The sequence below is a fragment of the Citrus sinensis genome, chromosome 7 (genome assembly GCF_022201045.2).
Source record: "Citrus sinensis cultivar Valencia sweet orange chromosome 7, DVS_A1.0, whole genome shotgun sequence".
NCBI classification, from domain to species: Eukaryota; Viridiplantae; Streptophyta; class Magnoliopsida; order Sapindales; family Rutaceae; genus Citrus; species Citrus sinensis.
Window position 1 is genome coordinate 4,686,930 of NC_068562.1, and position 21,115 is coordinate 4,708,044.

Sequence of the window (21,115 nt, forward strand, 5' to 3'; positions counted from 1 at the left end):
TCTACCTTTGCGGTTTCGTCTTCGCTTCTGTCTCATTACGAGGAACTCACGTTTGATCGCAGCTCTCATTGTGAGAGGCTGGCGCAAGAACTTGGGGCGGATTCACATAGAAGTTAGTGTGGGAGATTGACCCCACTCAACAAAATAATAATAATAATAATTATAATAAATAAATAAATAAAAATTATCATTGCGCCACCCATACATAATAATTCCTTCCCTAGTAAACTTGTCCAATTGTAGAGGCAATCCAACCCCTCGAGCAATGGCCAATCGGCCTTGATAAGTTTTGGACTCCAATAAAACCAGCTTAGTCCATAAATTCGAATCTACGCATGAGAATGGGCTTGAAGATCTATATTGTAAGGATCAAAGTCTGCTTTCCACTTTCCATTGGAACGACCGAAATACAAAATGTAGATTTAAATTGTAATGCCATAATCGAATGGCAATCACGTCCTTATTAACCCAAAAAAAAAAAGAAATTAGCTATCACGTCTGAAAACTGGCCGCTAATGTCATACCAAGTCCCCCCGAAAACATAAATTTAAAACATATGATGAGTCTGAATGCACACTAATTAATTTTTAAGACCACTGGAGGATAGGCCCGATATCTCAGCCCAGCCCCCCTGAATTTTGTACGCCTTCGGCCTTCAGTCGCATTTGCATCGGACCAACCCGGACCACCGTTACGGCCGTCACAACGGGTTTGTTTCTTACTTTCTTCTACGGACTGTCTCATAATTCGTAACTCGTAACAAGTCTGTGTCTCACAGTCGAAAGTTGAAATGTTGAGAGCAATCTCGGTGGTAAAACGAACCCAGTTGAGGTCGATAACACAAACTCTAACTTTTCCAATTTCCCTTCACTCTTATTCATATTCATCATCAAAGCGCCAAACCAAGGACAACAAAGACAAGGACGACTTACACGACGTCGTTACGCTCTTCAACAGAGACCCAGATGACCCACCACGACTCTTCTTGGTCCAGCCCCGCCTGAAGCCCCCCACCTTCTTACAAGCCAAGCTTAACGAAGCTCTCTGTCTTGCCAACTCTCTCGAAGAACAGCGTGATGGCTACTTTGACACTGATTTCTTTGATAAAGAACTGCCCCCTCATGTCGTTGTTCAAAACCCATCTCTTAAATCTGGCAAAGCTCGCGCAGGTCTGTTTCTTTTTCCTTGTTCTCTGCTGTTATCTTAGTTTTAATTCATTGATATTTACATCTAAGAATAGACATTGTGTTAGAGATTTTTAATATGAATTTTAAGTTCGTGCTATTTTCATTGTTGCTTAAATTTGTGTATCTTTATGCTCTTATGTAGTTCATTTGGACTTTGATGATTGGCTGAGAATATGATATGAAAGGCTAACCAGCTACGAGTGTTTTTTTTTTTAATGTTATGCGTCCAATTCCATTTTTCTTTCGTATTTGCGGGTCCTTGATGCTGACGATGTATCTCTTTTGACTGTGTGTAGACACATTTTTTGGACCTGGGACAGTGGAAACTATCAAATGCCACATAAATGGGGCAGAGTCTAAGGCAAGGAGCTTCTTCATCTTTATGTTTCAAAAGTGGTGGTGCTTTTTATTTTCGGTTGTAAAAATCAATTTGCCTACCATGTCCTTCTGGAAGTTCAACCATGACTGTAACCGTGTATGATTTTAATAGGGCGAATTGGATGCCATTTTTGTCAATGCTATTCTTTCTGGAATTCAGCAAAGGAATTTGGAGGCAAGTAGTGCCTACTCAGTTTTTTTCTCCCCTTGCAGTTAGCTTGCTTGAGTCCAATGCTTATTATTACTCTTTCTAATATTTCCATTTTGAATGACAGAGAGCTTGGGGAAAACCTGTATTAGATCGTGTGGGCCTTATAATAGAGATATTTAATGCTCATGCCCATACAAAAGAGGCAAAGCTACAGGTTCTGTTAGTAGTTTTAATTGGGAAATTCAATGATATTAAATTTCAGTTTGATCTTCTGAGAAACCTAATTCATTGGACATTTTGGTGGTTGCATGATTTGAACAGGCTGAATTAGCAGCCCTTATGTATAAGAAGAGTAGACTGGTTCGAGTACGTGGCCCGGATGGCCGCCTGACTTTTGGGGAAACTGGTGAAGCTGAAGTTGTTAGTGCCCGAGGGTATGTTATAACCCAATTTCTCGAAGAACAATTCTAGGCTGTTATTTGTGCCTGTATATGTTTAGGAATTGTATTCAATAGGGGAAAAAAAAAGTTTCGCTTATTCGATCTATGAGCAGTATTTACACCACATGCCTGGACTTACTGATGTAATTTGATGTAATTGTCCATGTTTCTGGGAAAATTGTGAACTGTGTTTAATTACACGTACTTCAATCAGAAGTTCTGGTCATCATTTTGAGGGCCATATGCAGTTAGGAGATACACTTGTCACCTGCCCCATGTTATTGATGATTTTGGGTCCATTAGAAGAAACCTTTATTCACGTGGTTTTTGATGGTTCTGTGCTTCACTAATTGGCATGATTTATCCTCCCTTGATTGCCTACACATGGCCCAAATCACTTCAGAATCACTCTATATTCTCTTTTTAGTGTAATATTGTACTGGATGAAAATTTCCAATTATTTTTTGCTTCTTAAGAGTAGGAGAATATGGTATTTGCTTCAATGTTGCTTGTCATAGCTTTCGTGCCTCCTTATCTGAACCCTTCTTTCATTATATTCCTCTCTCTTGCACTTAAGCACAAGCACACGCTAATGCATGCAAATTGTGTGGCTCTGCATATGTGTGCTTAATTGCTTATAATAAACTGCCCTGCATTTTTGTGCTTATAATAAACTGCAGTTTTTAGAACCATTTTTTATGTATGTGATATGAATTGCAGGAGAGGAAGTGGGGGACGTGGTTTCATCAGTGGTGCTGGAGAAACTGAACTTCAACTTCAACGGCGAAGGTTGATCCTTGATACTAGTTCTATTATTTTTCTTCACAGTCAGATTCCTTTTGTTTAATTTTTTATTCTCTGTGTCCAAAATAATTTACTCACTTGATTTTCTCTATTCTTAATCTGTTAAGTTTGGTATTTGACTAGTCCATATTGACTTTTACATTTTGGGGGATTTTTAAAGCTAGAAGAAACGCTTGCCTAATGAATAAAAGTTTTCAGGATATTTATGTATTATTCAGCTTGAAAAACTCCTGATGTCAAACATATTTCGTTCAAGATTGACTCATGCATCTTCTTGTGTGAAAATAAGATGGTCCAACAATAAAAAGGTTTTGCTTCATATAAAAATGGTCATGGTCACATTCTTAAGTTCTTTTCTGGGAAAGTCGAAGCCTTCTTCATATGTAATTGAACTTTATTCTACATTCTAAGGTTTTGTGCCAAACATCCTCTCCAGTAAAGCAGCTGTCATGTTTATATTATAAGTTAAATTTTGCATGAACTATAACTTTAAGTTGTGTGTGACTGTGCTTTTTGGCTTGTTCTCATTAGAATTCACACAAGATTTTGATAGGCAATACTTATAGCATTATGGCAAGGTCATAGGGCAGATAAGATTAATGATTTGCGTACTTTCAGTAGTGTTTTATCAGTGGTTGTTCTTTATATTCTGCTGTGGCACTGCATTGTAAACTTTTCATTGTCTTTCTCCCTCTATCTCCCATTGTACTTGCTATTAGTTGTCTTTACCACGATGTTTATATAATTGATGCAAACAAATAGAGGGCAGCAAATTGCTGTGGGATACAGGGGAAAACTTGTTCAAACTCTGGCTGGCATATTGGCAAAGATTCTGAATTGGAACTTACTACTTAAGATGGAATAACTAATTGCTGTCAGCATATGCTGATGTGCTTGTTTCAGTTCAGTGTGTTCTGTTTTGGGGTGATTGCATGGTTACAACTTGTCTCTAAATTGTTTATTGCATCTTAATCTGGACTTCATTGATGGAATAGTTGTCCGCTTTCTTTTTGGATCGTATCCTTATGTACCCTGGCTTATTTTTTTATCACCCATATAAAGCTTTTTAATAGTGTTCTTAAAGAGGAAAATCTAAGAAGAATGAACATCGATACACTCTCCTAGTTTGTGGGTGGTATGATGCATGCATTCAAGAATGCCTCATGCATCAGTTCTGGAGTTTGCATTAAAGACTCCTGGGTTTCTTTTTCCTCTCTCTCTCTCTCTCTCTTTCTCTCTCTTATTTTCATCTTTGCTGCCGTTCTGTAAGCCTTCTCCAGTTGTTTTATGAGTTGTGTCTGTGAGATTTGTATCTCAATTATTTTCTTCTTACATCCCCAATGAAAGAAGTTGTGACTGGAGTATATTCTCTGAAATCTCAGAATTTTAGAACGGCGGAGTCATTTGTTATCCCAAATTGAAGAGGTTCGTCGTACTCGAGCTGTGCAACGGGCTGCTCGTAGGAGACATGGTGGATCAGATGGTCGTGGTTTAGCCACTGTTGCTGTTGTAGGGTACACAAATGCTGTAGGTGGTCCAAATCAGCTGAAATATTTTCTGTCAGTTCTGAAAAGTTAAGGTGAACGTGTTGCTTATAATCTCTCCTTAACCATGGGCAGGGAAAATCTACATTAGTTGGTGCGCTCTCTGATAGTGATCTATTTAGTGATGCACGGTATTTCTCTACACCCTAAGCATTTGATTATTCAGATCTAGATTCTTTGCCATGGTTAACTTCAATGTTAAATTTTAATTTTTAAATGACTTGTTTTTGTCTAAATGGTGCCATGGACTTCAAATTTGTGCAGCTTGTTTGCGACATTGGATCCTAGATTAAAGAGTGTCGTTCTCCCTTCCGGGTATCTTGATTGTTAATGAATCTATTTTGCTTGTCATATGCTGAAAGATGATGATTGAAAAAAAAAAAAAAAACCCTTGCTTATCTGATCTCATCTTGTGTATTATGTTCAGAAGAAAAGTGCTTCTTAGTGATACAGTGGGATTTATATCAGATTTACCTTTGCAGGTAACTGAAAAGCACAAGCAAATTGTTTTGTTTCCTTATTAATATTGGCATTGTCCTTCTTTGTTATTTACAGAATTTTGATTTTGTAGTTGGTGGATGCATTTCATGCAACATTGGAAGAAGTGGTGGAAGCTGACCTCCTTGTGGTATGATTATCCTTGCCCTCTCTTTTAATTACAATCAAAATCATAGTCATTATTTACTTTGTGGATTGAGATTGGGAGGTTATCTTTCTGGGAGCGAACTCTTGGGGGGGTAAATGAAGCTATCAAAAGCAATTGTTGGATAACTTTAGGGATCCAGGCAATGGCTGTACTAAAAAGAGTGGAGTCTTGAGAACTAGAATAGATATTTTGTCATTAAGGGGCTGTTAGAATTCAACTTATCGATAACTGGGAAAAAAAGGTTGAATTTCAGTTTTAATTTCTCAGTTTAATTATCCAGTTTCTCAATTTTTCATTTTCAGTTTTTCTGGTTTCTCAATTTTTCATTTTTTTATTTATTTTTTGATTTGTCAGGTTTCCAGTTACAATTTTAATTTAATTTGAGATCTAGAATCAGATTCTTATTGAGGCCATTGGAAATCCAACTGGATTGATAACTGATTAAAAGTAGGACGGATTTCAATATCACAATTCTTCAGTTTCCAGTTCCTCATTTTTCAGTTTTCAGTTTTCAGTTTTCCGGCTTTTTAACTTTTTTATTTCGATTTTTCAAATTTGCAATTGCCAGTTTTTTCAATTTTCAAGTTTCAATTTCGGATTTTTGGTATGTTGGTTTCGATTTCACATATTAATTTTGTGCACCCGATATGGCAACAGTTTTGCAAGTTTTAACGAAGTATACTGTCAATTCAATTTTGTACACTCACCATATTTTGGTAAAGACTATATACAAAATATGGGAATTTCTCATTGATCAAAACACCTGATGAAATTTCTCACTTCATGTAGCATGTATTAGACTGCACTGCTCCTAATCTTGAAGAGCATCGGACAACAGTTTTGCAAGTTCTTCAGCAAGTAGGAGTCTCGGAGGAGAAGCTTAAGAATATGATTGAAGTTTGGAATAAGGTACTGCAACACAGTTTTTTTACTCTAATGATTCTTTAAAAGATTGATTTATGATTTTGCGAACTTCTCAGATTGATTTTATATTTATGATTTTGCAAACTTCTCAGATTGATTATCACGACGAAGAAATGGGTGATGTTGAATATATAGATGGTGATGATATCAGTAACTTCTCAAGAGCTGAGGACGAAGTCATGACATCTGAGCCTGTAGATGTAGAATGCATTGATAATTATGGTGGTGATGATGCTGACAACAATGATGGCTTTGTGTCTGAGGATCTTGGAGAGAGCATAAATAAAAACCACAATGACTACTCTGATGGCTGGTTACTATCGGGAGATGAACAAGACAACGTTGAAGAAGAGTTCTGGAAGGCTGCGGAGGACCAACAACCTGAGTCTACTAAAGATGTCTGTGTGATGGAAAAAGATTCCCAATCTCAAGACCAGCATGCCCCAGATGTCAAAATATCTGCCAGGACGGGAGTTGGCTTGCGAGAGCTGCTGGAAATTATTGATGAAAGGCTGAAGACACTGGACGATAAGCAAAAGTCTCCAAATGTAGTTGAAAGGGATTTCTTTAATAAAAAATGGAGGCCTCCTCGCACAGAGGACAGTAGTGTGGCTGTTCAATAATAGTAGGATGTGTTATTGATTGCGAATCACCATGTGTTTGGGATGGAACAAGGGCTCAAAAGGTATTCTCTCTTCCAAGTTCCACCGCTAATATTTTTGTTGTGGAAGGAAAGCATGTGGCATGGAGAGGGATAAGAATTTGTGCTGGAATCATTTGATACGAACAGGAAAATTGTTGAAATAAGCCTGATGAATTCATCTTCACTTGGAGGAGCATTCTGGTGCATGCTGAACCATGCTTGGGCTGGGAGAGTTCAGATGTCTGTGGGAAGCGGTTTTGTAGTTTTGTTTCGGCTTTGGTCTTTTTTCATACATATTTGTAGTGCCTGTGAAACATCAGAAAATATTTTGTGCAAATAAAATTTGTGTGAACCGTGAAGATTTATTACTTCTAAAAATGAGAAGAAAAGAATAATTTTATACACCAAAGATCCAGAGATGAACTAAATGCTGCAAGCATCACTCGCTGGCTCGAGTCATCTCCGTTAAGTTCTGACGATCAATTTAGCTCACTGCCAGACTGCTGTCTGCCGACACTTGGGAGTCGACGCGTGCTAGTCATTTTTTTTAGAATAATGATACAGTCATAAACTCTTGTACAAATTTATTTTGTACAAACTGATGTGGCATGATAAGATTGGTTGAATTAAATATCACTTGACCTACATAATTTATTTTTATTATTTTATATTTTTATTCAACCAATATATTATTACCACGTCAGTTTGTACAAAATAAATTTTTACAAAAATTTATAACTGTATCATTATTTTTTTCTTTATCCGCCCCATCTCATTCCCATTCGGCTATTCCAGTATTCCCATTCCCCGTCCCATACCGACGCAAGTCAAAGTCAACTACATGTCTAATTATTTACTACAATAATCAAATAAAAATAATTGCCGATATTAAATTAAGTTAAATTAAACTAAATGACACTCGAGCACGATCACATTCACAGCAGCTCTCCACTACTTAAATTCAACTAATTTGTATGCATTCGATGATACCTTTTCCTATCTAAAGCGCTAGAAGCTTACAGCAAGCTCTGATTACAGTTACAAAAGCACAGATCTAAGATCTATAACATCCGCTCAATGCTGTCCTCTTATTTCTCGATCTAAGCTGAACTCTCAATTCGCATCGCTCTCTTCAATCACCATCACCTCATTAATCAGTCATGTCGAGGCGTCCTGTGAGTTCAACTCGCCGATTAGTCGACACTGGAAGCTTTCCTTTTACTGGAGCTTTGCAGTCCAAATCCCGATCTTCACCTCTCCTATCCGTCGGCCTTGTCCTCGTGGTACTGATACTGCTTCCTTATTCTTTTTTCCTTTTTTTGTAATTTATTTATTCTCTTCGCTATTTTATTGTCGATTGTTAACACCTTTTTTGTTCTCTTAATCTTACAGGGAGCATTCCTTCTTATCGGCTATGCTTTCAGCGGCTCGGGTCTGTACACGTACCATGGATTCGATGTAGTGTAGTTGTAGTTGTGTTAGCTATGTAATTCAGGAAATTTACATTGTTATTTTATTATTATTTTTTTCTAATATACAGGTATATTTGGAGGCGATAAAGCAGCTGTTAGTAGGATCGAAGGTGAATTATGTTTGCATTTAGTACACTGTAATGGTTGCTCTTTGTTCCTGCTTCTCATGAATGAATCAAGTATGGAGTTTAGGGGCTATGATCTGTTTTTTAATTACTCAAAAATTAATTTGGAGATATCACTGAAAGTCTTTTTCTGCGATTCTGTTGTTTTGTTCAGTTGTTGGATGTGGTAGAGATTATGGCAGAGAGTGCTGTGAGTGAATAGGTTTCTGAGATACTGGTATGGGGGTTTGCTTGTCATCTGTCTCTTTCCTTCATTAAGCCCGTTTCTTTTTAGCACAGTTTCCTTCAAATAGCCTCTCACTGCAGTTCTCCTCCATGCCTAGCGTTCTCCTTTATGCCCAGCGTCCTAGAGGGCACAACTATCTCCCTGATAAAGGGCTGTGAGTGTGTGCGTGATTGTTTTGTTTTGTTTTTCTTTTTTTTTTAATTCTTTTCATTTTTTTGGTGCCTTTCCTCAGATTGTGTTGTTAGTTGTCTTATTGGTATGATAAAGATATCAAAACTATGGAGTAATTTGACAAGATACATCTATAACTTGCAGATCAATTTGGCTTCTCTCTCTCTCTCTTTGTGTCTCTCTCTACCGCATCCTTTCATTGATGCCGTTTTTGATCAAGATTTCAATGAACATTAGTTTTCTACAGTTTATTCCCTAATATTGGTAATTCTCGAGTGACCTATGGTGCATTTGCTTATTGCCCAAAAGCCAACACTGACCATAGGTCCCGGGAAATCCTAGACAAAGCATCAATGTTTTGCCTATTTGAGCCTTTTAAGTATATGATAAGTTTATTTTATTCAATTCTATTTCCATATCAAGTCGCGACTTTTAACAGTTGTAGTAGAGACATAGAGCAAAGTTTTCATTTTTGACAAAGATAAGCTTATCCAGCATTTTTCTTTCAATATTTGATTGCGCTTCATTTATTCTGTAGGTGACTTTTCTTGCACATCAGAAATCCAAAGAGCTATACCTATTCTAAAGAAAGAATACGGTGATAGCATGCACAAAGTTTTACACGTGGGTCCTGATACCTGTTCAGTGGTCTCTACACTGTTGAAAGAAGAGGAAACCGAAGCATGGGGTGTGGAACCGTATGACATAGAAGATGCAGATGCTAGGTGCAAGAGCCTTGTGCATAAAGGCATTGTGCGTGTGGCTGATATCAAGTTCCCCTTGCCTTACCGGGCAAAGTCCTTTCCTCTTGTTATTGTATCAGATGCTCTGGATTACCTGTCCCCAAAATACCTAAACAAGACTCTTCCAGATTTGGCAAGGGTGGCTTCTGATGGTGTCCTTATTTTTGCAGGTATTTCCTCTATGTTTCACCTCATGAAATTCAGTTCAGATACATGCGTTAATGTATACCTCATTGGACTTGCAATAGAAGTCAGTTAAGAAGTTTAGTTTCTCTCAGTCCCTCTCTTCATCTCTTATGTGTTGAGCATGCACAAAACAACTGCTGAGGGGGGGCAACTCTAAGCATTGGTTTATTAAATCTAAAGCATTGAATCTAAACTGACACTCTTCCTGCTAATTCCTGTTTATCATATTCAACGATTAGTAGTTGTATTACAATGAGAACTATGACTGCTTTCCCTTATGCTACCAATTTAGTATTCCTCCCCTATACCGATAGTCCATCAAGTCAATTTTGCAAGGTATTTCTCTTAGGTTGTCAAGCTGTTACTGTGACCTCCTGAATGGTACAAAAATTTAATATGAAACTTTGTTTTTTTGGTGTGTAGCTATAGGCTTGACTTATTTTATTTTCATTATCAGGTTACCCTGGACAACAAAGAGCTAAAGTTGCAGAATTATCCAAATTTGGACGGCCGGTAAGTGGCATTTTGCTGCTTTGTTATCCTCTGTTCCGACTTGATTAGTTGGCAGTAGAAGTGGCTGTGAATTAACTTCTAAGTTCTTGTCTTATCATTACCTCCAAAAAAAAATTGTGACTAGGGACAAACAGAATTGGTAGAAGAGAATTACAGGGTTAAAAGAATCAATAATTTGAATTATGCCATGATCCGATTTGGGCCTCACATGGATCACCGACCTTCATTAAATTTGAAACCAGTGGTAAAGATTCTTTAGAAGATAATCTGTTAACAGCTAGTGAAGAGGAGGATATTGACTAAAAAGGAAAGAACCAAATGAACAAATATGCAGAAAACACTTTAATGATACATATAAAGAAATAAAATCAAGGATAATTAAAATTTTTGAAACAAATAATGGGTAGAAACTAAAATACCTTAAGTTCCATGACTATGACGTGCTTTTTCAACGTATTATGGCCATTTTCAAGTACTTAGTTTTAACATTAGTCACATTTTGTCTTAAAAATGATCTTTTTTTTTGGTATTTAAAGGCAAAAATGAGAAGCTCCTCTTGGTGGATACGCTATTTTGTTCAGACAAGCTTAGAAGAAAATGAACCTGCTATGAAGAAGTTTGAGCAGGCTGCATCCAAGAAGTCATACAAGCCCAACTGTCAAGTTTTCCATCTCAAACCATTAAGATAAAAGATTTATTTGGACACACCATTTTTTGCTCACCTTGAATTAAGAACTCCCCAGGAAAAGGAAACAAGAAAATACAAAAACAAAATATTGCTTCCATACTAGATACTTTATATGTTGTGTTATTAAATTTGATAATTAGCGGGGAAAAAGGTTGATATCACCTCTCATGTGACAATAACATTATGTGACCAACATTTATATTAATTTAATTGGTGGCACGAATATTTGTTTTTCACTTTTATTGTATGCATTGAATTTCACTTTGACATTCTCGTGACACATTGTATCTGTTATCGGTCCAGTATGAACTGAAATTACAAAAAATGTTTTATACCATGTCAAATGCAAGGCTTACCCCTGTGATTGATGTTGTCAGGCTAAAGAAAGATGGGATATCCCAAGTCAGTGATTAATTTTTACGTAAGCTTGGACATATTTGTTGGAAATTGCATAGTATAGAAAATCGGAGAAGAGATTCAAAATTCCATTGATCAGATAGGTTCATACATGAGACCACGGCCAAGTTATATTTGATAGAAATTCAGGGCTACCATAAAAATGAATTGATTGTATGATAAAATCTTAGTGGCCTTTTCTTTTATCATAGTTGGTGACAGCATCTGCCCTCGTAGGCTTGAACAGTACCGTGCCTCAGTACTCGGTAATTCCCAACTGGTAATTCTCCCATGAGAAAATAACTAGAAGCTTGGATCTCAAGCATTGTCACCAATAATCTCCACAAGAGCACCGTCCGTCTTTGAAACAGTGAAATCTATAGGTATCCCTGACAGTGATTTCCCTGCCGGCGATTGCAGAGATAAATTTGATTGCATTGTGGCAATCCCCACATATTCTCAGGTTCTTCATCACAAGTATAGGCTCCCCATAACTAGTTGAGAGAAGTCCAAATGCAACTGCTAGCTTCTCACTGTGATGCACTAGCCGCTTCTCCTTCTCTCCATGCCCTATCTCATCATCCTTAACTAATGCCCATCTCACATCTGGCACATAGCCTGCTTGCTTCATCTTTCTTGACATCTCCTCCAGGTAATTGTGAATTTCCTTGATCATCGGATGTGAACCATCTTCAGCAACAAAAACATGCATCTGCTTCTTCACCTCAATCCAACTAAAACCTGGTTTCTTCTGTACTCCTCTATCACGCATCAGCCTTCTGATTGTCGCAACCTCTTCCCATTTACCAGAAGCAGCATAGATATTTGCAAGCATAACATACGGAACAGCATTTGAAGGTTCCAGTTGGAGAAAATGGTTGGCTGCTTTCAGTGCTAGGTCCATGTTTCCATGTGTTCTACAGGCACGAAGGAGTGAACCCCAGCCGATGGAGCCAGGGTTAAAAGGCATTGCCTCAATAAGTCTCTCAGCATCAGTCAGTTTGCCTGCTCGACCCAAAAGATCAATCATGCATGAATAATGTTCTCCTTCTGGTTCAAATCCAAACATATCTTTCATCATACTAAAATACTTTTGGCCCTCCGCAACTTTTCCAGTGTGTGCACATGCAGACAGGACGGACACAAAGGTAATATTTGTCGGGGGAATATTTGTCTCCAACATCCATTCAAAAAGACGCAATGCTTCCATCCCAATCCCATGTTGAGCATAACCTGCAATCATTGAATTCAATGAAACAGTATTATGCTCCGGCATCCTATCAAATAACCGCCTTGCATCTTCGAGGTTTCCACATTTTGAATACATGGCAACAAGGGCATTGTTTACTGAAATCCGATTCGAGCGAATCTCAATTTTGATAGTCAGTGCATGAATTTGCTTTCCTAGGGAAGGTGACAAGTTGGAGCATGCACTGATCACACAGACAAAGCTACAGTCATCTGGGTGGTAACCAACCCGGTTTAACTTCTTAAAACAACCAAGAGCCTGGTCACTGTACTCCTCTTTTTGTGAGTAACCAGAAATCATCGTGTTCCAAAGAACCAAATCCGGCTGAGGAATCTCCTCAAAAACCTTCATACAATCTCTCATGTCACCACTACATTTTGCATACAAATCAATCAATCCACTCCCTATATGAGAATTTTGATGAAACCCACTTTTGATCAAGTGAGCATGAAACTGAAGCCCTCCTACCAAATCCTCCAAACTCGTAAACGCAGTCAAAATACTGGCTAACGTATACATATCAAGACCCAATTGCAGACTAACCATCTCTTGAAACAATTGTAATGCCTCGAGTCCTTCTCTATGTTGCCCATATGCAACAACCATTGAATTCCAAGAAACCTCATCTTTAATCTCACCCATTTCATAAAACACTCTTTTTGCCTCATCTAAGAACCCGTTTCTACTATAACACGTAAGAAGTGAATTATTTACAGAAGCATAATGATCAAATCCACAATAAATCGCGAGACAGTGCAACTGCTTTATCAAACAAAGATTGTTAGAAGAAGCAGTGATCAACCCGGATAAGGTAAAGCCATCCGTGTCAAAACGCTTCTCTCTCATATCCTTGAACAGGCTCAACGCACTTTCAGTGTCTCCGCAATCCGCATATGCTGAAATGAGGGTGTTATACGACACCAAATCAGGTTGGGGAATTTGATCGAACAGTTGGCGGGCAGAAGCAATACGCAATTGTCTTGCATAAGCGGCGAGAAGAACGTTGAAGGAGAACACATTAGCGTGCTGGGTTTGGTTAAAGGCGTGATGGGCTGCAGAAAGGCAGCCGCATTTGGAGTAAAGGAGGATGAAATGATTGGAGAGATAGGCGGAAAATGGTACGAGGTTTTTGAGGTAAAGTGCATGAAGGGACTTGCCAGTTACAAGGTCTCGTCGACCGACGCATGTCTTCAAAACTTGGCGGAATGTCTGGAGAGTCCAAGAGTTTTGGATCATCTACGACTTCATAACTTTGCTCCAAAGACAAATGACTCCTCTACCTTGTACCTACCACGTTTTGGTTTATTTCAGATATTTCTAACTACAATTTTTGCTTTGAAGCTATTGTCCTCTTGTCGGTTTTGCCTCCAAAGTCCAAACCCAACCCACACTGTTCTAAACAAACTATTGAAATATTGGTGGGCTCAAATCAAGCTCATGTTGGGTAATCGAGAGAAACCCCTTGAAGTCGAATTGGCATGGGCCATGCTCTTAACAATCCTTGTCAAACGCCTATTGCTAATGCCACTTCTCACATCAAAGTTCGGACTGGGTTAGAGAACATTTTTGTTGTCGTTGTTGTTATCCTTAGTTGGGCTGAGTGACCCTAAAGATGCACAATTCGGAGGAGTTGGCTGGACCAGATCAGTCTAAGTATCGAACATTATTTTTAAAATAGTCAAACACTGGTTTCAAAAAAATATTTTATACTAGGTACAAATATTGTTTTCATTATCAAAAACAAAATGTTAGTATTTTTATTAAGGAAATTGTAAATATATATTCTTTAAAAACACTCTTATTAAGTTATTTTATTCAATGATTTATCGATTGAAGCTTATAAAACAAAAACCATTCACTCGCATATAACAAGGCTAGCTAACCAAAATTCGAGCACGCAGGCAGCTGTATTTAAAACCCTGGAATTCTGTTAGAAAGGCTCATGTTTTAATGCCACTTATAAACCGACCACAATTTGCTAGAAGCAGAAGGAAGTTGCTAAAATGGAAGGCATGGTGCCAACCAGCCACTGGCCAGGGTTGGATCTGTAGAGACATGCCACTCAATTTTTCACTTATAAGTGGGTCTGGGCCCATATATCACGAACTAGGCTGCATCCCTGGCCCATCAAATTTGGGTGCTCCTTCATCAGGAACCCATCATCATCTTTCTATGATTGACAGAGTACATTGGCTAGAATTCAAGAGAGCTACCTGAATCCTGATTCAAGGGAAGATGGACCCAAACAGCTGTAACGATTATAAATGAATGGTCACCCATTGGATAACCAAGACTGGCACTGGCTCCATCTTAAATTTCCCAACTGGGCCTTTCCTTCACCCATTCACCCAATTTTTTGCCCTTTTTCTGCCCCTTACAACTTGGACTCCTTGGATTAACACTTGCACCTATCCCCGCCTTTTATTTTACTTTCTTTTTCTATTAGGGAGAGAAATGGCGAAAGAGAATCTTATTTTGGTGCTATAAATCAAAACAATAATAATGCTTCACCATCCATATATTTTTTACTGCCTCGTCTGAGAGGAGAATTTAAAGAGTTTTGAACGTTTCATCTGTTGGAATAATAATAATAATAATAATAATAATATTTAATATCTAATTTTTATATCTTATACATCATATACAAAATGAACTGATAGTAAAGTGTATTTTCCAAGCTTCTTTTCTATTTATAGATTGTTTCGGATACGTGCCACGACTAAGATCATTAGTTTACAGTGATTTCATGATTGGTTGATTAAACATTACGCCTAGAAACAAGTGCAATGCATAGATCATATTGAGATATCAATCTAGAACATATAAACTATAGACTTGTTCAATCTAGAAAAACAATACAAAGGAAATAAGTTAAACAAAAGAAAACTATGAAAAGTCTAAATGAGCATCTACAAATTGATCTGATTTAGTGAATAATTTAAACCCATAGATCAGATTAATTAAACTAATCAGTGATCGAAGTTAGAGAAAGTTTTGCCTTGGTATGCGAAATACACAATTTAGTCAATTCTTAACCTATAGATAAAATAAACCACACGACCGGAATCCCTAATTGACATGACTAATCAAACTTTGAACCCTATCCTAAATGCAATTAATATTGAGTCACTGACCCACCACGAGGGATGGTAGCATTTAAGTCTAATATCCTTTTCTTACAGCTTATGATGATAGTGAAAGGAGTCCTTGGGAGTAGGGTTAATTTCAAGTGCAGCCTTCGCTTACTCAAAGTTGTAATCCATGGGAATGAATTGAAGTTGTAGGCTTGTAGCTAGCGTATAGGCCATCATCACCATGTACGTACGAACAACAATCACTGTCAATCTAGGCTGGACTCAGTCACCATCTGAGACGCATGCAACAGTGCGAGCTGCATCTGTCTTGCATTTGATTTGAATTAAATTGCCGCTGAAAAAAATTTGAAACGAAACTCGAAACTTAGGTCCCTGTGATGTATAAGTTGAATTACATTCCATGCTTCCTTGTTATCCATGATTGACCCACTTGCTTATACCAAAGACAAAAATATAGGTGGCTCTAGCAAGAATATCTAAGGCTCAGAATGGGTCCTGATTTTTATAGAGTCTAGTGCGACTTGGAGCAACTTGATTCTCTTTTGTCAATTTGAAATGGATCGATCCATCAATTATCAGATTAATCATGGAATTGCAAGGATAATTTTGACAACTTGATAAACGTTTTATAATTTTCAAGTCAAAGCAAAGTTGACATTACTGTCAATATGTCTAATATTTAGTTGAAAGCAATAAATTCACTATACGCTTCTAGGATGCTTTCTATTTAGTTTGACCTGGAAATTCTAATGTCAATTTTTGTTTTTCACTTCCGTTTCTGTTATATAAATTGATTGTTCTATCCTTTTTCACTTGTATAATTTGAAGCTTTTGGAATATTATGGATAACGAGTAATATATATATATATATATTCTGTATTGTCTCTTAATTTCATCAATTACCGGGATGTCCGTAAGCGGATATGTTAAACAATATTTTGAAATTAATCTCGTGATTAGGGTAAACCAAGGAAAAATAATAGAATACTAAATGTATTATACTTGATAGGAAAAACTCATTTTTTGGGTGAAATTAGTTCCTCAACTAGTTATAATATAAGCTTGAGATAGCTCTCAAATTTTAAGCTAATTTTTTAGTATAAGATAGGCTCATGCCCCACAGGTTTATCTAATTTTATGTTGTATATCATAAAATAAGTTTATAGGCAAATCCAAAAGTAAGTTCTCAAAGACTTATTTTATATTTCTTACAAGGAGCTCCAAAGAGGAGGGGAGACTCTTTTAACCAATTGTAAAAGAGCACACATAATAAGAAACGGTAGAAGTTGTAGGATTAGGATTCCTAATATGATCATGTATTGAGCAAATAATTCAATTACTAATTGATAGTTAATAAATAAATAAAAAATAAAAAAAGTTGAATTTTATTCATACACTACTACTAAAAGACACATAGTAGAAGATCTTGAAAAGCTCAAAAAAAATTACATTAGAAGAGGGTCATTTTCCGAAGTTGTATATGTTAAGCATACTTTAGACATTCTTAACATACATGACATAATTTTGCTCGATGGACGATTCAAGAACATTTATTAAATTATAATTTGCATCTCAAATTTTGGATATATATATTTTTCACCTAAAATTTTTTGTTTAATATATAAAAATTACTCAAAAAACTTGTTTAAAATATTCCAGAGAGATATATTTTTCGTTTTAATTTCTATATCACTTTAAAAAGGAAATAAATCTGTGAATAGAATGTCATACATGACTAGGTCTATATACTTGCACAACGCCATATGTATCTATAGAGAGAGAGTGTGTATGTGTGAATGAGGGGAAGAATCTGAAAACATGGAGAGGGTGAAGTGCATGTATTAAACAGTGAAACACACAAAATGCTTTCCGTAACGTTGTTTCAAAGGGATATCAATGGATTAATTCCGATTATCTATCTAACTTTTTACCAAGATACGAATGAAATCATTGAAACCCAACGTCTAACACACATGCTCTTGCAGTTCAAAATACTTCTCTTTCAAACACGCACATTGATAATAATACATCACATTAGTTTGGATAAGAACCAATAACGGCCATTTTAAATGAAGTTGGACTTATCGAATCAGGAATCACAGCCTTCTATTTATATGAAAACACAAGAACTCTGAACAATGAAGCATTTGACTTTCTCGCCATCCGAATACGGAGAGAATTGGAGATATCGATGTTACATTCATTACCCATGACATTCACGTTGAATTTTGAATTGATGTACGTTCTTATAAGTATTTTTCAATCCACAATTTTCATTCAAGTCAATGCCTAATGAGCCTTGCTGTATTTGCTAATTTGTTGAGAAGACTTAGGTTTCACTTTAGCTGTCTGTCTGAGATTTAAGTGTTCTGATTCCGCAAATTTAGTAAACTGATTACGCATAGATTTCGTTGACTTGTGTTAAATCTGGGCACAGATTGGCCAAGCTAGAATGCATCAAATTTTTATGAAAGACAAAGAGAGAATTGAAGGTCAAGGGGCCTACGTTATTAAAGAAAGGAAGCAAATGAGCGATGCCAGTGTCTCCTCGGAAGAGTGAGGGGGATGGAATAACGTGAGCATCATGTTATGTGTCAGCAACAGACCTAGGTCTCAAAAATGGTCCCCGGACCCCGAGCCTACATTCCACCATTCTTGTGTTTTATGTGGCTCTGGGTGGTGGGGGCATGTAAACGAGGCTTTCACGTGCCCTAATAACCCTTATTCTACTACAAACCACGTGGCCCCCCTCAATTCTTCATAAAACTTATTTGCCCAGCCCGTATAAACACTAAACGCCTCTTAATATTTTATCAGGTCTTCTAATTTAAGTTGAATATATAAAAATTGAATTAATCATAAGGGATACGGTGCAATAAGTGTATTGGACAACCCCATAATTAGTAGACCTTGCATCAGCCAAAGGTGCTTCCAAGTTCGACGATCGTTTGGACAAACCAATAATTTTGCCTCCATGCATACGGATTTATGATAAGCTAATGCACAACACTCCACGATCGCAAATTTACTGACTATGTTAATCTTCAGTTTCGAATAAATATTACATGATTAATATGGGGATTTCGCATCATGTCTTCACTTGTCGTTCCAAAGCTAATTGAAGCCAAATAGTCGCAAGTTCTATCAATCAGATCACTAGCTATATGAGAGGGCCCATTTGTTGCATGGTAAGAAGAATCGAGGGACCCTATTATGGGAGTTGTCCGCAAACGAGTATTACCAAAAAAAGCTTTAAATTGGATTGTTTTAGCTTAATGTGGGCTTATGGGTATTTTCGGCACCCAAAAATTCTGACGACAATATTATTGTCCTTAAAAAAAAAAAACCATTTGTCAAATTTTTGCCAATAACAGTCACTTTCGAGTTCTGACATTTCATTTCATATAAAACTTAAAAACTTTTTTTAATTGTAGTTTAATCTCAATTCAATTCAACTATTTCCAATAATATATATCTTTATCTACGGCATACCGGACCAGAACCAATTTTGGACAGAAGCCACATCCGAACACATCGTTCTTATAGTGTGTTTATGACAGAAAGCAAGGACCTCCGAACGTTGACTTCATAGGCGGAAAAGAAAAATAAAATAAAGAAGAAGAAGAGAAATAAAGAGAGAGAGAAAAGAACCATATTTGGGCTCCCGCAAATTTGAGTTTTGTGTTTTGTGTTTCCTCGCTTTAATTTTATTGCTAAGGGGTTAAGATATATCATCATCGATCAAACTTAATTAAGTGCATGGGGCTCTCTCAAAATGGTCAAAAGGTGATCATCATGTCTTCCACGTCTAAAGGGAGAAGGGGCCGACTCTTAGAGATTTTTACTAGTCAATGTACCGCAATATTCACCGAGAATTAACATATCATAGTCTGAGGTTTACTTCGCTGTTGCTTCCTTCAAGTGTATTAGTGTGACCCAGTAAATTAACCTCAAATTCTAAAGGATCAAAGAAAGTTATTTGCTAATGAGCTGTCCCTCAAACCTTTCTTGATTCCGATGTGATAAAGTTAAAAGAAAAATTGTGCAATAAAAAAAGGGAAGAAACTAAGTAAAGATCCGTCAAATCTGGGAGCGGACTGCCCCTTAACCTCTTACCGCCATCACCTAACATTTGCTATTTTTTTCCCATCCGCCAATATTTATGCAAAATAAAAAATGATCACAAGTCCCTTTTAATAACTTTTTATAACCGAAAAAAAAAACTTTTACGTCACTTTTAAGGGGTGATCAATCTTATGGTTTTCATCTCCCTTTTTCTTTTTATGGTTATGATTAATCTGCTACTATTTAGAATGGAACATATTGAAATCTAGGAGCTAAAACTAAGGGCGGAAGGCTGATTGCAAGTTTAAAGCAATAATTTGATACTTCTGGTTCTCGAATCTTCATCTCATGACCTATACTTTTAATATATTTGCCTAATCATAGAGGAATAAAGATGTGTATATAATAAATACCAACCAATCTCCACCATCCGTTCGGTTGGTGATATTATGAAAATATGTGACTATCAAGTTCGATTTTAGTTACTAATCACGGCCGTCCATTTATTACGGCAACCGCTTGATTGAGAATTTTGTAATATTTGGAGAAGACAATATGAAGGCCTATAAAAGACATTAAGCACAATGAAAGGAGAAATAGTTTTTGCGATTCACGCTGTTAGGACTCGGTTCTCTAATTTTTTTTTTTTTTGCTTCAAACGGTAGGGTTCCGTTTGGTTTGTCAAGATCGAATTAACATAAATGGATGACTTAAGCCGTATGGCTTTAGCCAATTTAATTTACAAATATACATTCTGGTGCAAACTCTTGTGCGGCAAAATCACATCTTTTAATTTATTTCCAACTTGAGATAAACGTTTGACTTCAAAATTCAAATCAAAAGCTTGCTCGCCTGCTTGCTTTCTAGGGTCAATCAACACAAACAAACATTAAGTGAAAAAATAAAAAATAAAAACAATTGCAAGAGAGAGAAAATGGCCGACATGGGCTAGATGGGCCACGTAGCACGGGGAGCATCTGGACCAGGGTGCATAGTCGAGGGTCCAAATTAACATGGAATTTGTGGCCTTGTGGGTCACGCTAGCCACTTTTGATGAGATTTGCTGTCGGTTTGGCTTGGTAAACACGACTACAATATCTTTTTCTGCCAAAACATTAAAAAATTTTAAAAAGAGGTTAATTTTTCTTCGTTTTTCACTTACCACAACACTCGAAAACGTTATGGCACATGAGTGATGCACAATTACTGTAATCATTCCACGCGACTTTGAAGCTAGTGAAACGTACTTATTAATTGGATAAAAACTTGGAGTATAGAAGTGTGCGATTGTTTGGAGGGACGGTGGATAAAGCGCGTATAATTATCAATTTCCCTAATAATGTAAATTTTTAGCAAGGTAAAGAAATCCTGTCTGGATGGTCAAAAGTTTCTTTGTCAAGCTGTCGTGGCATTCTTTACTTACAAAACAGCTATATATATGCCCACATTGTAATGGACTTCTCCAATAC

General features: G+C 37.0%; 3 protein-coding genes across 5 annotated transcripts; 2 read left to right on the forward strand and 1 right to left on the reverse strand.

Annotated features, from left to right (window-relative positions):
• The first annotated feature begins 575 nt into the window (after positions 1-575).
• Positions 576-7,076, forward strand: LOC102615545 (GTP-binding protein At3g49725, chloroplastic). Of its 3 annotated transcripts, none has more exons than XM_052444157.1 (13): positions 581-1,169; positions 1,484-1,548; positions 1,678-1,744; positions 1,845-1,930; positions 2,038-2,150; positions 2,877-2,945; positions 4,343-4,487; positions 4,580-4,635; positions 4,769-4,819; positions 4,935-4,986; positions 5,076-5,132; positions 5,940-6,059; positions 6,167-7,076. In XM_052444157.1, the coding sequence occupies exons 1-13, from the start codon at positions 791-793 to the stop codon at positions 6,695-6,697; spliced, it is 1,791 nt and encodes a 596-aa protein (XP_052300117.1). In that variant the 5' UTR covers positions 581-790; the 3' UTR covers positions 6,698-7,076. The 3 variants fall into 3 exon arrangements, with proteins under 3 accessions (XP_052300118.1, XP_052300117.1, XP_052300116.1); XM_052444156.1 differs by having other exon boundaries at positions 584-1,169; positions 4,932-4,986; XM_052444158.1 differs by lacking the exons at positions 4,343-4,487; positions 4,580-4,635; positions 4,769-4,819 and having other exon boundaries at positions 576-1,169; positions 4,932-4,986.
• A 573-nt stretch (positions 7,077-7,649) lies between these two features.
• Positions 7,650-11,077, forward strand: LOC102615263 (probable pectin methylesterase CGR2). Its single transcript, XM_006466353.4, has 6 exons — positions 7,650-8,000; positions 8,110-8,149; positions 8,258-8,299; positions 9,250-9,624; positions 10,098-10,153; positions 10,690-11,077. The coding sequence occupies exons 1-6, from the start codon at positions 7,878-7,880 to the stop codon at positions 10,840-10,842; spliced, it is 789 nt and encodes a 262-aa protein (XP_006466416.2). The 5' UTR covers positions 7,650-7,877; the 3' UTR covers positions 10,843-11,077.
• A 228-nt stretch (positions 11,078-11,305) lies between these two features.
• On the reverse strand, positions 11,306-13,883 carry LOC102614971 (pentatricopeptide repeat-containing protein At3g49710). Its single transcript, XM_006466352.4, has one exon. It carries the CDS (start codon positions 13,720-13,722, stop codon positions 11,566-11,568), a length of 2,157 nt encoding a protein of 718 aa, XP_006466415.2. The 5' UTR covers positions 13,723-13,883; the 3' UTR covers positions 11,306-11,565.
• Positions 13,884-21,115: the final 7,232 nt, after the last annotated feature.

What these genes read in the sequence shown, in the direction of transcription:
- LOC102615545 (XM_052444156.1), top strand. Translation starts at nt 791, where the DNA reads ATGTTGAGAGCAATCTCGGTGGTAAAACGAACCCAGTTGAGGTCGATA. An exon ending in TAAATGGGGCAGAGTCTAAG is followed by an intron (nt 1,549 to 1,677) that starts GCAAGGAGCTTC and finishes TGATTTTAATAG; the next exon opens with GGCGAATTGGATGCCATTTT. An exon ending in TGGAAGCTGACCTCCTTGTG is followed by an intron (nt 5,133 to 5,939) that starts GTATGATTATCC and finishes CACTTCATGTAG; the next exon opens with CATGTATTAGACTGCACTGC.
- LOC102615263 (XM_006466353.4), top strand. Translation starts at nt 7,878, where the DNA reads ATGTCGAGGCGTCCTGTGAGTTCAACTCGCCGATTAGTCGACACTGGA. An exon ending in CTATGCTTTCAGCGGCTCGG is followed by an intron (nt 8,150 to 8,257) that starts GTCTGTACACGT and finishes TCTAATATACAG; the next exon opens with GTATATTTGGAGGCGATAAA. An exon ending in AGCTGTTAGTAGGATCGAAG is followed by an intron (nt 8,300 to 9,249) that starts GTGAATTATGTT and finishes TTTATTCTGTAG; the next exon opens with GTGACTTTTCTTGCACATCA.
- LOC102614971 (XM_006466352.4), bottom strand. Translation starts at nt 13,722, where the DNA reads ATGATCCAAAACTCTTGGACTCTCCAGACATTCCGCCAAGTTTTGAAG.